At 39.7% G+C, this 16113-nt stretch overlaps 1 protein-coding gene across 1 annotated transcript in view; it reads right to left on the bottom strand.

Moving 5' to 3' along the window:
- The window catches only part of ATP10B (ATPase phospholipid transporting 10B (putative)), a gene marked incomplete at its 5' end in the record, with an annotated part of 70402 nt that overhangs the window by 20513 nt on the left and 33776 nt on the right, over positions 1 to 16113 (bottom strand). The window contains 2 exons of the mRNA XM_018571373.1: positions 1822 to 2395; positions 5481 to 5672. Coding sequence (XP_018426875.1) covers positions 1822 to 2395; positions 5481 to 5672 — 766 coding nt within the window. The remainder of the gene's footprint in view (positions 1 to 1821; positions 2396 to 5480; positions 5673 to 16113) is intronic.

The raw sequence follows: 16113 nt of genomic DNA, 5'->3' as shown, positions 1-16113 counted from the left end.
AAAAGCAGTTGAACTGAGGGGTGGGCAACAGCCACTGACAGATCCAAGAAGGGTCCAGGAACTGTGTTCAATTCTAGGACCAGGACAGATGAGAATCACTGCCAAGGTGGAATGAATCCACCAGAGGTAACACCGAGTCTGTAACAAAAAGAGGGTATGAACCAAAAACTCACCGAAACAGGTGGAAAAACATTACTATCTAATAGGGAGGTATTGTGATACTCCCCGGAGTGGAGAGGAGAGACCACCCTATTCACCCTAAGACTCTGATGGGTCACACCAGGAAATTCTTGGTCCATAGGGGCAATCTGGATGCTTTGCCTCATGTCCAGGTTGAAAGAAATAGAGAGGGAGGTTGAAGCGGAAAAGGAGAGGAAAGGGCAGGAGTAGACTTTAGTAGGGATTGAGCTAAACAACCTTGCCTGTTTGGTGACCAATAGTTACCAACACTAGACATCTTTGAGGCCCCATCCATTTGAAGCTTGCAGGTGTTAGGACCTTTGGAAGAGTTCTGATTACAAGAAAGTGAACCCTCTTTAGGAAAAGTCATCTAAGGGTTCAACAATTTGGATGCCAGGAAAAGGCACTAAGGTGGACATATGGTCTATTACTTTGAGAAATAGCAGGTGCCCCCAAAAGACACTGAGGTGACATGTCCTTGTTAGGGAATGGAGCAGTAGGAACTGATGACCCTGTTAATTAGGGGTTCTCTCTGGATAGTTGGAATGCTGAAGGGTACTGAAACCACAAGGGGTTGAACATTATCCGAGGGTATAGTATTCCCTTGAAAAATGTGTCTCAGGGTTGGAGGAACCCAGGAAAACCTGAGAAGATATGCTGCAATGTGCAGTTGCACAAGAATAGGTTTTGTTTTGATACCCCAGGAATGTATTTAGTGGGCTGAAGTTTGCCTAAAAGCTAAACTCCAGGCAGCTGTAAAAAAAAAAAAAATACAAATTCAATGTAGTTGTGTATTGCTTTAAAAATAATAAAGGGAATTACTGGTTACTACAGAAACTACAGAAAGATGAAAAAGCAGTTCTGAAGTATAACATGTTGCCAGGAGAAGAGAGCAGAATGAGAGTTGATTACCTATTAGCAGGTTACAGATTTTTTACTCTGCATTCAGTAGGCTGGAAGCAGGGATGTGATACCACTGTATTCTGTAAATCTAACAGAGTGTTGTCACCCACCTGGTTTTCCTGTATCACAGAATTGTATGGCACTTTAAAGTACCTGCACAGAGTTACAAATCCCTTGCCAGATAAGACAGTTCACCTATATAAATTCCAACAGTGTATTTAGCGATTTGCCTGAGATTTAGCTTTAACGGGCATACACAACGTGCACAATAATAGGAAAGTTGTATTTTTTTAGGATTAATTTCATTATTGAAGCTTTATCGGAAAGTGCTAAAGCACTATCCTCCAAAGAAAATATGTACAAGTTACTTAAACTATCTCAGTTGCTCCTTTCAGTTGGAAGAAGCAACTCTACCTAGAAGATATTCTCAGAAAACTAAACATCTTAATAAGGGTAAAGTTACCAACTATCCCTCCCTCATATCATATGACCAAATTAGGGATGTAAGGTTATGGCTGGTGATATGTCTTACAGAAAGAGGGTATGCGCAGGACAAACCAAAAATGAATAATTCTGGGCAAGAGACAACTGCATTGAAAGATAGTTAAAATGATTGAATGAAAGGGGAAATATCTATGATCAAATCTATAACACGAGGGAGTCTTATTATGACAGATAATATTTAATTAAATACTGCCTACATTCATGTTAAACATTTTAAAATTAATATTAATGTACCTCTGGCAGGGTCATCTAGTATATCCATGATGACAGAATCAGCGCCTTTAGTGTACACAATAATTTCTCTTGTAATTGGATGACGAACCACCACTGACATTCTCTTTCTGACAGAGTCAAAGCCCAAAGTGTATAAAAGTTCAAAAGTGAGAAGTGTCCCCTGTGGGAGTCTCACTGTCACCTGGTCTGGGGTGCGGGACATTAGGGTAAAGCTGTATGCTCTAGCAGCATGAACCAATGCAGCCTCATCAGGACTTTCTGCTTCATAACAGAACTCATCTTCTATATGGAATGGAGCAACAGTGGCATACATCTCCTCAATACAGTTGTCAGTGCTGTTTTTACTTGCTGAAGAGTCATCTTTCCCACTGCTTTGGTTTTCAGTTTCTCCATTGCTAGATCGGGACACGTTGTCAGGACTAATTTTATTCTTCTTAGAGCTGGAAGGAGTTTCAGGGTCAGAACTAGTTGGACTGGAGTTAGAAGACTGACTTAGTAATTTAAGCCTTTGAAAAAGATGCTGAAACTTCTCCAAAGATGAAGCGGATGGCTTTAGTAATGGAGCCATAGTAACCTTGAAAAGACACAATATGTGGCAAATTAATCAAATTAATTAATCTAAGTAATCTAAGTTACACAACCAGTAAAAACAGTCAAACAATAAAGGAGCTGATAATTCTGCAACCAGATCAGTAGCATAGAAAACCCAAAACACCAGAAAGCCTTCAATCCATTCATGCACATTTTACAACACTGCTGTGTGGTACATTGAAGAAGAAAAAAAAGAGACATGTTTTATGGTTCACATATGTTAATTGAGACCTACTAAAAATGAATGGGCAATGCAAAGCATTGTGCATTGAGATGGCAAAAGACGCACATATAATTGAGAAAAGGGCCCTATTAAACTTAATAATGACATTATTGCTGCCAAAATGTGGAGAGTGTTATATTTCTCAAGATGTATTAAAAGCACATGTGACACTCATACAATTCGCAAAGTGATGTAGTGCTTTTAAAGTAAACAGTTCACCAATAATCTAAAACTGCCACATTGTACCTTCCACCATAGACCTCAGCATCAATAAAAGTGTATTCAAAAAGCTATTGCACTGCAGCCACCACCATATAGCTGTAGGAGTGGAGGAAGAGTGAGTCTGCAGGGACCAGTTTAGCAGCCAGCCAATCCAGGGTTTGGGTCACTATATCTTTGGTATTTTAGCTCCCTAGACAAAATGAGCACTTAACACTTGCAGTGCAGGGGTAGCCACACTGCAAGTGTTAATATTTCATATGCTGGTGTTATTCTTTAAGGCAATGTACCCCATTGTGGGGGATCAGGGGGTGTTTCACATTCCCCCATGCCTCAAAGTACTGGTAATTTCTTGGATACTCTGGTAATAGATCAGAGTAGTGAGTGCACAGGTAAGATAATGACTGACTGCTTATGGTCCCCTCCTGTAAAAGGGACCTTTTACTTCGCATATTATGGACAATGTACAAGTTTCCATTAATGAATTGTTTAAAATGTTTCAGCCATTTGGATGACTATGGAGATAAAGCATAGTTTGTCAGGTTTTCATTTCTGTTTGTGTGCCCACTGGCGATATTTATCATCACTTTTTATCCAGACAGGAATTAAGAGGAAATCTATTCAATAAGGACACAACCTCAAGTAAAAATCTGGCAGAAGCTCTAACCCTTCCCTTCTTTATTTAAAACAAAAGAGCATGTTTTGGCTGAAGTTAGGCTTTAATGCTTGTGTAGGAGGGTGTCCCAGTCATTTCATGACCTTTTAGATATTAATGTATTTAAATATGACTTAATTGGAGTAACAACAAACAACATTATGGCTGGTACTGAGTAAAGTTCCTTGGTTTCTGTAAATGTCAATAGGTTTATGACTTGTTTGATTAAGTAATACTTTGATATTTGTGCATCCTTGTTTGGCTCACATGATATAAGAAGGCTTTGTTTGCCTCTGTTGGAAGTCCAGATTTTCAGCCATAGGCAGAAAACAAAATTGGTGCATATTTCTGTTTTTGTGTAAATGAACCATAAATACTTAAAATAATGGTTATATATTTTCCTTTGGGTATTTCCTAAAGTTCCTTTAAAATAATGAGGTAGATCAGCTCCATTAGATTTAAATTTCAATGCAGTAAGTGAATTCTTCCTTTGGGTTATTCCATGTTACCAAATAGTCATGCCTATATTTGCCTATATGAAATCACAAAATATTAAAATGGCAAAAAAAATGGCCTGACTTTTTACTTTGTGACAAAGACCCCATCCACCTTCTTTACTTTTACTGAAAGAAGAATACAGCAACCATAAGTCTTACTGGCTAGTCACTAAGTTGCTCTTCCTGATGTAAGGCATGAAAGAGACATATAGTAATAGCTGACTGAGGCTGGGCAGAGTCGAGAGGCTGTGTAATCCATGGTTGAATATTTAAAAGGAACGTGTACCAATACGGGGATTGCCATTAATGACCTCCAGGAAATGCAAGCTGTCTAGCTGTCTCTGTATTTGATCATTTCTGTATCACTGAACTAAACTAAGCATGTAAAAAGTAAAGGTCAAGTCCCAACTCCTGATCTGCACACTTATTTTGGCCAGTTACTTAAAGCATTGAAGCTTTTGAATCATGAGAACCGCTAGGCAACCAGCATTTTCAAAATGATGACAGCTGAAGCAGTCCACTTGTTTGTTTCTTTTTCATTACAGATGTCCTTTAAAGTGGAAATCAGGTCCTTTTGGCCTGGGGGCAAAATTGGTCAAATGGCTATTTCATGGCAGAGGTTGTTTCCTGTGGGCTAAAAAAATGCACCAAGTGTGACATGATGCTGCTGTGAATTTTAACCCAAAGGGTATGGTTTATTGTGACTCCCCATTTCTCATATACCAGTTATTTTAGAGGACAAATGGTAAGGAGTGCTACCATGGTGTGTTACCAAGTGTTGCGTTAACACACTTTTTAGCACAATGCAATGGTGTAAATGGTCCCTAAAAAAGATGTCTTTATCAGAAGTAATCTGTCACTTACTCCAGCTCCTGTTCTGATTAATGTCTTAATGGGGAAGAGCCCCACTCAGGGCCACTAGACCAACATATCGAATGTGTACCGGCCTGAGGAGCAGATGCCACCATACTGCCTGGCCAGCCCTCCACTGATGCTAGCTGAACAAGTTGTTTGACACCATCTCTTGGCGTATACTATCCATGTATTAATTCTAAGACTCTGCTAGGGGCTGGTAGCAGGCTCATTGGGACCCTAGTTGATTCGCCACAGGGATAAAAACCACTATAAAAACTGTAAACAAGTTCAGCTGAGAAGGGTACAGTAGTCATCAGGGATAAAGAAAAAAAAAGGGAGGGGAAATCTCACCAATGGAGACACAGGAAAAAAAGAAACCTAACCTAGGATCCAACCCTTCTTCATAAAAAAAAAAAAAAGAAAGTATGGAAAGTATATAAGAAGTACAAAGCACAACAATAGCAGCTAAACACCCAGCACTCATCAACTTCTACACTTACACTTGTGTTGCTTGCAAAAACGAACATACAGGTATTTTCAGAACGCAACTTATTCTTCTGTCTAGAGTAAAGTGATGATGCAAGAAGACCTAAGACAAGCAAATGCCCGCCGAGCTTACCCTCTGCCTTGGCTCCGTTGCTGTGGAGACAACCACTGTATTACAAATGGCTAACGCCAAGAAGAAATCGATGTAGGGAGAATCTGAAGGTCTGGCGCTGCTCTGTGTCTTGAAGGAAGATAGAGTTTCAATTTGGACTGAAGCTTCTCTGACCTTCTTTAACAGCATCTGATCCGGGGTCACGTCTTTTTCCTGAAACAGAAAAGAAAACTCTAATTAATCCTGTTTTCTCATCCCTTTCAGACTGCCCTCATTCAAACACATCTTTGAACAAATATAAACAATGAAAGCCCTTTTATTTCCCCAATGGAGCTTTTAAAACGTCTTGCAGTGAAAACAAATTGGCTTCTTGCTCTGTTAAAATAAACTAGTATGCAGAGACACACAGAACAAAACATATTGCAGGAAAATTGGTATTTTAGGCAAAGAATTCCAAGTGCAGCATGAACTCCGTGTTCATTTTTTCTGACTATATCCCAATTAGTAGCATTTGTCCTGTAGCTGGCATCTGGCTAGACTAGAACGTGTCCAGGCATTGCAGTTTGTTTTTAGAACAGATGTTATTTCTATATATTTGATAATTAAATGAATGAGACAATCCTATCCAGTACTGCAATATTAAAATGGGTGATGTTGACCCAGAGGAAGCCAATTTTCAGTTGCTGAAAAATAATTTTTCTAATGTTCGAGTCATCCTGTGCTGTTGGAGCTGATGACATTCCTAAGCTCACAAGATCTCAGACTTGGAAAATATGTATTTTTATACCTCTGTTGACATCTCAGTGTAGATCCTTTTATAGCACATAAAATAGGAATTTGAGTATCAGATGAGCAGGGATGAGCACAGATCCTCAGCAGGAGAGACACCAGACTTGCTCCTGACGTCCAATATGTGTCGGGCACCTCCAGCAGCCATCAGCTTCCCTGGTACTCCTCCTCTGACAACAGCACAGATCTCCTCCATACTTGTGGCCCAGGGAAACTCTTCCCACACTCCAGCCACTGCCCACCTCCAGGCCTAGACTGGGGACAGGCTGGACTGCACCCCAACCTGGACCAATCCATGGCTGGTCCCTAACTAGACTGAGCACATGGCAATTCCCTCCAGTATATGTACCCTATCCCAGCAGGCAACACTGGTTGAGTGAATCCCAGTGATTGGCTGCTGTAATGTACATACAATCTCAGTGTCCCTCATTGGCTGTCCCACAATACAGCAGAGTCACAATCCACCCAGGTAGGTAGAGTCAATGCCAGACACCTAGAATTAACAAAATAAATGCCAACTATAATCCAGTCAGGCTGATTACAGCCCTGGCAATCACTACCTTTCTAGTAGCCACCTCACAAAAGGTGATGGGGGCTACATATATATTTACAGATCAAAGCTAAGCTTCAAGCAAATATAAAAAGATGCAAATTGATGCAGCTCTGTTTTCATTAAAGGAGAACTATGAGATGAGTGATTTCCACTCACCTCATAGTTCTAGCCGACCTGTGACAATGAGACTGTCACAGGTCGGCTCAGTAGATCGGGAGGTGAGTGAACACATACCAGGTTCGCTCACCTCTCGATCCTGTCACGGCTCCCTGCCATGACAGGGGGAGGGCTGGATTCCCCTCTCCCCGCTCCGATCTGCCAGCGCTGACTGGCGGAACGGACGGGGGAGGGGGCGGGTACAGCTGGCTCTGCCTCTAGATAAGCAGAGCCAGCTGTCACTCACGCAGCTGGGCGGATCCCGTCATCTACGTCGGCATCCACTCCGGCTGCGGCGTCTCAGTATATTGCGAGCTGTAGCTCGCGGTATACTGAGCTTAGGGTAACGGGAGGACGCTAGTTTGTGTCCTCACGTTACCCTAAGGAGAACTATGGGGAAAAACACTGACCCCATAGTTCTCCTTTAATACATATTTAAATGCAAGCAAGTGTAAGTACCTCATTTTAACTTGGTATATGTCAACTGCTATTCCCTTTACAGCAGAGATCAGACTGGGGGAAGAAGAAGTAGCACAAGGAGTCAATCGGTTGTGCTGCAGTGCAAGGAAAATGCTGATAGGAGGGTAGAACAGAGCGATAAGCTCATCAGCCTTCAGTTTCTCCTTCCACTGTCCAGTCACAGGCTGGAGGTGGGGAGCAGGGCTGTACATGAAAAAATAGGTCCCTTTCCCTGCCAGATGGCGCTATGTTGTGTGGCATTGCTGTGTAAATCTTAGGACTGGATAGACAGAAGTAAAAATAATGTGTCAGGTAAGGCAACTCCCTTATGTACCTCATTTGTGTATTTAGCAATTTGAATGAAGTTCCGCTTTAAACTATCAACTTTTTAAAGGACATATTTGTATTTTTCAAATAATAAATAGTGTGGATTTCATTTTCAAGAGATGATGTTGCAAATTATACTTTAAATTGAAGAGAATAAAGCTTTTTTTTCTCATCAGCTTGGATCTGTTGTCCTAGTTATGGTTTGTAAATTTATATTGGAAAAGAAAGCACAGCTAGGTCCTTGACTCGTGCAACAGCACTATCAGAGCTTTGTCAAGAATACACCCCCTGTTCCTGACAGAACAATGAATAAACCGCAGCACAGAGATGAGTCATCACTCGTGTTTTTCAGATATTGCTTTTTCAGTGCAGATATGTAGAGGTTTACATGAGGTTTATAAAAAGGCACATTCTGGTACTTAGTTGAATTAAAAAAATACATTTTAAGTATAGCTGAAGCTTTTATGGAATGGGTAAAATGATTTTTTTTGCTTCCTGTATCTCATTGGGAAGATTTCTCCTCACTTCCTAGCCTGGAGACACAAGAAGGCATCAGAAGAGGAAACATTTATTTAATGATGTATTGCTGTTCTCTGCAGGAACAGCAATACCAGGGTGAGGGGCAGACCCTTGATACCCTATGTTCATTCAACCTGGAAGAGCACTGCCCCCTCTATGGTGGGCTAGTAAGACTGCAAGGGACAGTGCCAAAGATCAGATGAGTATAATAACCCGATTTGTTTTTTTAAATTTTTTTTTTACTTAAACTGGTGTTGAGTTTTAATAAATGTACACCTGCATTAATTGGAGTTTTTCTATCTTGATGGAGTTTAGCATTACATTTTTTAGACTGTTGCTATTGCTCTCATTTGGCATACTTCATATATGATTGAGGACCATTGTTGAAACACAGTAATATATTTACCAACACTACAGAAAATAGTATTTCAATTGGGCAGCACATCTGATTAGGTTTTATAAATGAAAATATAAAGTTACTGACCAGCTCATTAATTTTTTGCATAGTTTTATTTTCTTTCAAAAAACATTTAGAGAAAGTGTGTTCCAAAAGGGTCCAAAGATGTTTTTTTCTGAATTTACAACAATAAATACATAGTATGTATGCATTTTGCATTTCAGATTCCCAGTGATTGTGTCGTGGCTATTATTTTTTACAGTTGCAGCAGTGCTTTCTGCCACTCTGACGCTTCACGTGCCAAATAAATCTTTCTGCCTACCCATCCAATTAGAGCTATCTCCAAGCGGAAACATTATTCATGCATTTGTTATGCATCACATATGGCGTCTTTTTACCAACGTGTAGGCTCAGGTGGAAGAATGCACAAAGTGTACTTTGTATTATTAGTTATGCTATTTAAAGGCTATTATTTGACATAGACTTTTATTGTCAACACAGAAACACTGGAATGGCTTAGTGCAGGATTGCCTTTTTAGCAAAAATAAAATAAGATTTAAAAAAAATGAAAAAAAATCACATGTGTGCAATTAGAAGCAAATCATTGTTATAAAAATTGTAAATAAACAAAAGCAGTAATACAGGTAATGGGCTTGTTGAAGTACTTGCTTTTCCATTAAGATACAAAATGATAAAGAAATAACTACTATTTTATGTCGATGAACATTTGACATTTATTCATATGCATTAAATAGTTTGGAAAAGTAAACAATGAAAAATTTATTTTCCATGAATGCATATCTCTGTGATGCTTACATTTGAGAGCTCTCCCCTTCGTTTCTCAGTGGAGGAAGGGAAAGAATGAAGATCACAGGCAGATGGAAGAAAAGAGAGGCAGCAGCAAGAGGAAAGAGTTGAGATTCCAGGTGTGTGTGGGTGGGTAAGGGAAGTGCGGCTGTTCATCAATGTTGTGGGATTGTTGGGGGGGGGGGGGTGTTAAGTGTCATTGACTACCAAAGATGGAAGGTTAAAGAAAAAGCACCTTGGGGTACCCACTTTCTAAAAATTGGTTATTTTGGGGGTATTTGTACTGTCTTGGCATTTGTCTTTGCTATTATACTAGAAAGTAAGGGAAACTGATTTCTAAATATCAACAAAAGAAAGCTTTTTGTCAAAAACATTATATAAAATTAATTTGGGTACAGTGTTGCATGACCAAGTTATTGTCAGTCAAACTACCACAGCACTGAAAACTGGTATGGAGAGGAAGGGAATGTAACATGCTGATATTGAGGTGATTAAGCAAATTGTTAAGATGCAATAAGATATGTTTTTGATTTATCTTATTCTTTAGCATTGTATACAATCACAATTAGCACTGTATTACCATAGCAACATAGTTTTAGCTTTCTGTTAAAAAGATAATCAGAAATAGAATGCCAGTGCAAAACACTAGTATTTGTCTTCACTTCTCCTAAACCTACACTTCAAACTGGATTTGGTGTGAGGATTCTGGCCTGGTAGTGTTCGGTGCAGGACTGAGGTTCCAGCATACAACATTGTTGGGGCTTAGGTAAGGGTTAATGTGATTAAAGTTAGGGTTAAGATAAAATCTTTGGATGAGGTTAAGTATTAAGTGAACTCTACTAATGCCAGGTTCTCACGGACAACAACAAAAAATACAGTACTGTATATGTATAATTCCAGTGAACTACAAGTGGATTTATAGGCGTTCAAAATATAGGTTTTCCAATATTTGTCACATGGGTTAAGAAAAGATCATTAGCAATTAAGCAACTTCCCAGAAAAGATGAATATTGCCCCACATGTCCATGCTAGCTAACGATCTATCAAACAATTAAAGGAACTGCAATGTGGAAGATAAAACTAATTTGTAAATACGGTTACAGCACAATGACATTATACATAATTAATCAAGTTAAAATGCTGTAGTTCCTCATACTTGACTTGTATAGTCTATTGTGCACTGTATAAATGTCTGACTTTGGCTTGTTAACTTAGAAGCACTTAATTTAGCAACTTGCTATTCATTCACAGAAAGCCTTTTAATTACATAATGGAGATAAAAGGGATCTTGTGAACGCAGTCATGTGCTTAGAGGTTTAAAGAGAAAGAGTCTATACCCACTAATATAGGCTTGGTTTAATTAAAATATACATTATGATCAGCTGCCTTATTATAAATGTTCTCTGGAGACTGCTGATGCACATTCTGAGTATATCAAGAATAAAACTGATAAAATCGATATTATATGGCTGCAGTGTAGGAAGCGTCTTATAAACTGATGTAAAATGAGGAAATTGCTTTATGTTTAGATGATATTCATAATGAAGAACTCAAAAAGAAGTAGAAATTAGATGTTTTGAGAGCAAGAAATTATGCCAATGTGCACAAACATCTTGTAGATAAGTATCTTTTTACGGACTCATGCTATTTTGCAACCTGTCAAAGTTAAAGTACGCCCACAACTGGTACTTTCCCAATTCTGGGTTGACCTCAGTGGGCTGAATCACTAAATTAAATGACTAGCTTTTTTTTTATAGTCCTGACTAGGGATGGTCCACCAGTTCGAATCGAACATCGGCCGTTCGCCGAACTTTATGGGATATTCGCGGTCTGTTCGACAGCGCAACGTCCCATACTGCAAAGAGCTCTCCGAAGCTCTAATTGGCTAAAGACTTCCACCTGACCACAGGTCAGGTGCAAAACTTTGCCCAATCAGGGCTCAGTACTCATTTGGAGCCGTGATTAGGCAAAGGCATGATGACTCTGCCCAATCATGTCTCGCCTAGCAGATGCCGCTAGCTCCACCCAATTGTTTACGTTTTGCTGGCATCTGTCAAAATACCATTATGCAGCGGGAGTCGGACGGGACGGCGGATGTCGTTTTTTTTTAACATTATTTCTATTTATTTTTTATTGTTTTATTTTTATTTCATCGTTGTCGTGGATAACGCTTGACGTCGTGATTGACCATGGATTACGTCGGTGGATCCATTTAAAAAAAACAAAAACTTGTCTTTTGTTTTTTAGATTAAAGAATTTTATCAAAAGTCTGGACTTTTTAATAACTATTTTATTTAACCCTTTAGTGAATTGGTAGGGGTACAAGTACCCCTTACTTATTCACAAGGGAGGGGGCGGCATCTGCGTGCCCTCTTAATTAAATGAGTACCCCAACGCAAATAAGCCCCATTGCCCGCAGACCCCCCACCACCGTGGGGACGAGGCCCTTGTCCCCATCGGCACAGGGACACCCTCCAAGTGGCCTGGTGTGGGAGGATGGGAGGGAGGGGCGCTTGCTCGTCCCCCCTTTCCGGCCCTGCCAGGCCTATGCTCGGATCAATGGTCTGGTATGGAATTTGAGGGGGACCCCACGTTCCTCCCCCATTTTTGGTGGTGGGGTTCCTCCTTAAAATTACTACCAGACCTTAAGGGCCTGGTATGACTTTAAGAGGGAACCCCACACACTTTTTTTTTCTTTTCATGAGGTCCCTCCTCACTATTCCTACCAGACCTTAAGGGCCTGGTATGACTTTGAGGGGGAACCTCACACACATTTTTTTTTACATGGGGTCCCTCCTAAATATTCCTACCAGGCTTTAAGGGCCTTGCATGACTGAGGGGGAACCCCACACACTTTTTTCTTTGTTTTTTTTTTTACACGGGGTCCCTCCTAAATATTCCTACATGACAAAATAATGTCTTTTTTTTTTAGAGATGTCAGTTTTGCTGCAGCAGGTTCTATGCATCCTACAGATCCACCACTTCACAGGCAGGTTAAGGGCCCCCCATGGGAACGATATTCAAAGGAATTTTTCATTTTTATTCTTACCGTTTAAGTGATGTTAAAATCACTGCTCCTTTAAAAACGTTTTTGTTTTTTTTCATTGATTCCTGTCCCCCAGGGCAGTACCCGGACCCCTGTACACCTTTTATGGACAATAACTTGCATATAATCCCTCTTGAAGGGGACAATCATTTTCAAAATTCGACCCCCATTAGATTCAAGTTCGTATTTAAACTTTTCGGCCGTTCGAGTGTTCGAATACGAACATGGGGGTGTTCGGCCCATCACTAGTCCTGACCAGAATTTCTTTGGCCATTAGAAATTCCAAAGTTAAGAGGACACATAACACACACACTCCACATCCATTAGGAGCAAGATTGCTAAATTAGCAACATTGGACTGTTTGCCATGACACAGCACTGACATCCTCAATCCACATGTGCACTGTGAGCCATCATGTCTCAGCATGGAAATCGTGCGAAGAAGCAGAAAATGAGGCTCATCACAGAGGTCCATGCAAGAGCCACAACCAAGACGATGTCTGTTTCATGAGTCACACAATCAAGCTTTCCGATTATGGTGAACTCAGAGAGCAATCTTAAAATTTGACCAGAGGTCAGGCTAAATCAGCATTACTAACTCAATTTGAGTGTACGCTCCACAACGCTTTAAAAACTACCTCCAAGCAGGTACTTTATTTATGGGACAATGCAATCTTACCTCCCCTCTTCTACCCTTACAATCTATTATACATAATCCTTCCTTTATTCCAGGATATACATCTTCCCTGGGTCTTCTAGCACTGGTCACAGCAAGGACTTGACTACCCTTACAAACTATATGGGGGACTCAGGCAGAACTCCATTACCACATAGAAACATATCTCCCTATTGTATCTCATGCACTTGAATACTAATTCCTCTTTAATCCTACATATACAAGTGTGCACAAGAGCTGGGAAAACCATTAGAACTGAAAGACTGGAATCAAATGTGGCAGGCCACAAAATCCTGCTGCTATAATGTATTTGCAGTGGAGAAAAATTTCAGGTTACTTTATTGGTAGTATTTTATATTCACCCTTATCCCCACATCAAAATTCAAACCCTAAACCTCCCCTAAGTGCTTCAGGGGGTGTGATGAACTAGGTGCATCACAACATATTTTGTGGTCTGGTCCCACTGCTTGTGCCATTTGGCCTTATACCTACCACATGATATCTACTACCTTACATTATTATATACCAAGGACCCCAGTGAAGCCCTTTCTTAGGAAACCAGATTGTATCACTAACCCTCAATCTCAACTTTTATTACCTATATTTACAGTGACAAAGAAAACATTTGCTAAAACGATGCCCTACTCTTAACTCCCAGGAAGAGGCATACCAGATACCCTGGGCTCTCCTGAATTAGAAAATCACAGCAAAACATTCTGACAGCATGGATAAATGTGAATTAATTTGGTTCAGGTGGGTGAAACACTTTCTTCCTCGGGACTTTGATCACCTTCCTTCCCAGTCTATGATGCTTAATTGATATACCAACCTATGCTGTGCCCTAATCCCTACACCTTTCTGCCTCTTTCTTTCCTTTTACTTATTCAACTTCTACAAATGTATCACCAAATACTTCCTTCCAATGTTAAGCTTCTAGCTGTACCTGGCAAATCATCCCACATGGCCACAAAGCATGACAAATATCTCAAGTGATTCAGTGACCCTCCATTGTGTATTTCAGCTACCGGTGTAATTTAAATGTGTTTATTGTCATGCTACCAAAATGTCTTTATTGTTACCATATTATACACTTTATATATCCACTTTTATCTTAACTGTTACATAGAAAATATATCTCACTATCTTTGTACTATTGGCTATCTAAAACTTATTAATAACTTATTGAACAACAAGAAAGCCCAAAGTTGATCTTGAGTTTCTTTTTGTCTGTTTTGACGAAAAGTGCAAGAGTGTCCCCTTTGTATTTCCTGAGGCCACACTTGACCAGTGCACCTTCAGGAAATACAAGACTAAAAAAACCTAATTTTCAAATCCATTCCTCTATTCCATACTAGAATCTATACTTTAGCCAAACTGCATAAATGGGGATCGCCTTCACTCTGGAAAGATTTGCACTTACTTCGTGTTGTATATTCTGTATAGGTAGAAATGATCACCAGTGTGTAGTCTATCACAGGGATGAGCTGGGAGTGGTAGTTACTTTACAATACACAAAAGGAACATGGGGATCAAAAGCAGCCACCCTCCAGAAAGAAAAACTGTGTCGGCATGAATTCAGAGAAGAGTTGAGGATCTACAGCTGAGTTATACACAAGTAAGAAACAATTAATGTTACTACATTGATTCAGGCCCTACTCCACCATTGCAGCAACTTAGTACACACAAACAATTGCCTTATTTGAAGATATCCTGCAGTCTGCACTGCCAAGGACTAGGATGGCAAATTGGTACCCCAGTGTTTCTATGCATATGCCGCATGCATTGCAAAATATTTGCCCAGCACTTTCACACCAAAACAAGAGATGGGGTTGATTGGGCAGTGTAAATTGTGGGTTTTACTCAGGTAAGGTATATGCATGCATTCACAAATTTGCTGTGGTGAAGAAAGAAAGCAGAATTAGGGCAGTACTGTTAAAGGTACAGTTACCCTTTTTACTGTAACATTAAAACTGCATTATCAAAATGTTTCTAGTACAACAGAGTTTTGTATTTAGGAGAAATTTTACGCAGCTTCTTTAGTCTGTGTAAAATACAGTAAATGATTAGGTAGCACTGTGTAGAATGAATAAACGATCCATGGAAGGGATTAAATAACTTCTGGACTAAGTTCAAACACTATATTTTACACTTTAACTTTGACAGCTTAACTAGCTTTGGAAATGGGCAAAGAATTACTATCAAAAAGTGCTTGTATCCTGCAGGAGGTTACTGAGATACCAATGCTGTTTAATGATGTTAGATTCTGATGTTGTTAGAAGCTGTTCAAGAAAGCAATGGTTTTATTGCCAAGTAGTGAATCTGTCTAACTGAATTCCTACGAATTACAGTATTTCAATCCTTATTTCAGACTCCTATGCAGGCATTCTGGCTTGTAACGATGTGGTTCATAATCAATATATATCTATTCTCACTCAGTGTGTGACAATAATTCCTGAGGCAAAATGGTTATCATTGAAATTATTGCACAGGTGTCTGCAATTCATTCTAAACCATTAACAGAGTCATAACTAACAGGGAAAGCAACTGCCAAAGAGACAGCAAGGCTGGACAAATCCTGTCTGCGAATCACCTATCAGTTGATTGATTATGAAACTGAGCTACTTGTACAGTGACATAATATATCTGTAGAAAATAAATCAAGGCAACTAGACTTGCTGTATTTTTCTGGAAGACGTTTCACTGGTCATCAGACTAGCCTGCTCAATTCAGAATGACTTGTACAAAAAATTATCTGGGAATAAATATGGTGAATGTCACTTCAATAAACATAATCTGTTAATGATAACCAGCATGGGGTCAGAAGCATCATAGGGGTAAGGTGTTGATTGCACTTACATGACTGGAGCTAATATGTGTTATTAGGCTGCCCAGAGAGGTGTTAAAATGGCATTATTGTCTATTGTCT

Source organism: Nanorana parkeri, unplaced genomic scaffold (assembly GCF_000935625.1).
Source record: "Nanorana parkeri isolate BGI_ZX_2015 unplaced genomic scaffold, ASM93562v1 scaffold1745, whole genome shotgun sequence".
Taxonomy (NCBI): Eukaryota; Metazoa; Chordata; class Amphibia; order Anura; family Dicroglossidae; genus Nanorana; species Nanorana parkeri.
This window is presented reverse-complemented; position numbering and strand designations above follow the sequence as displayed.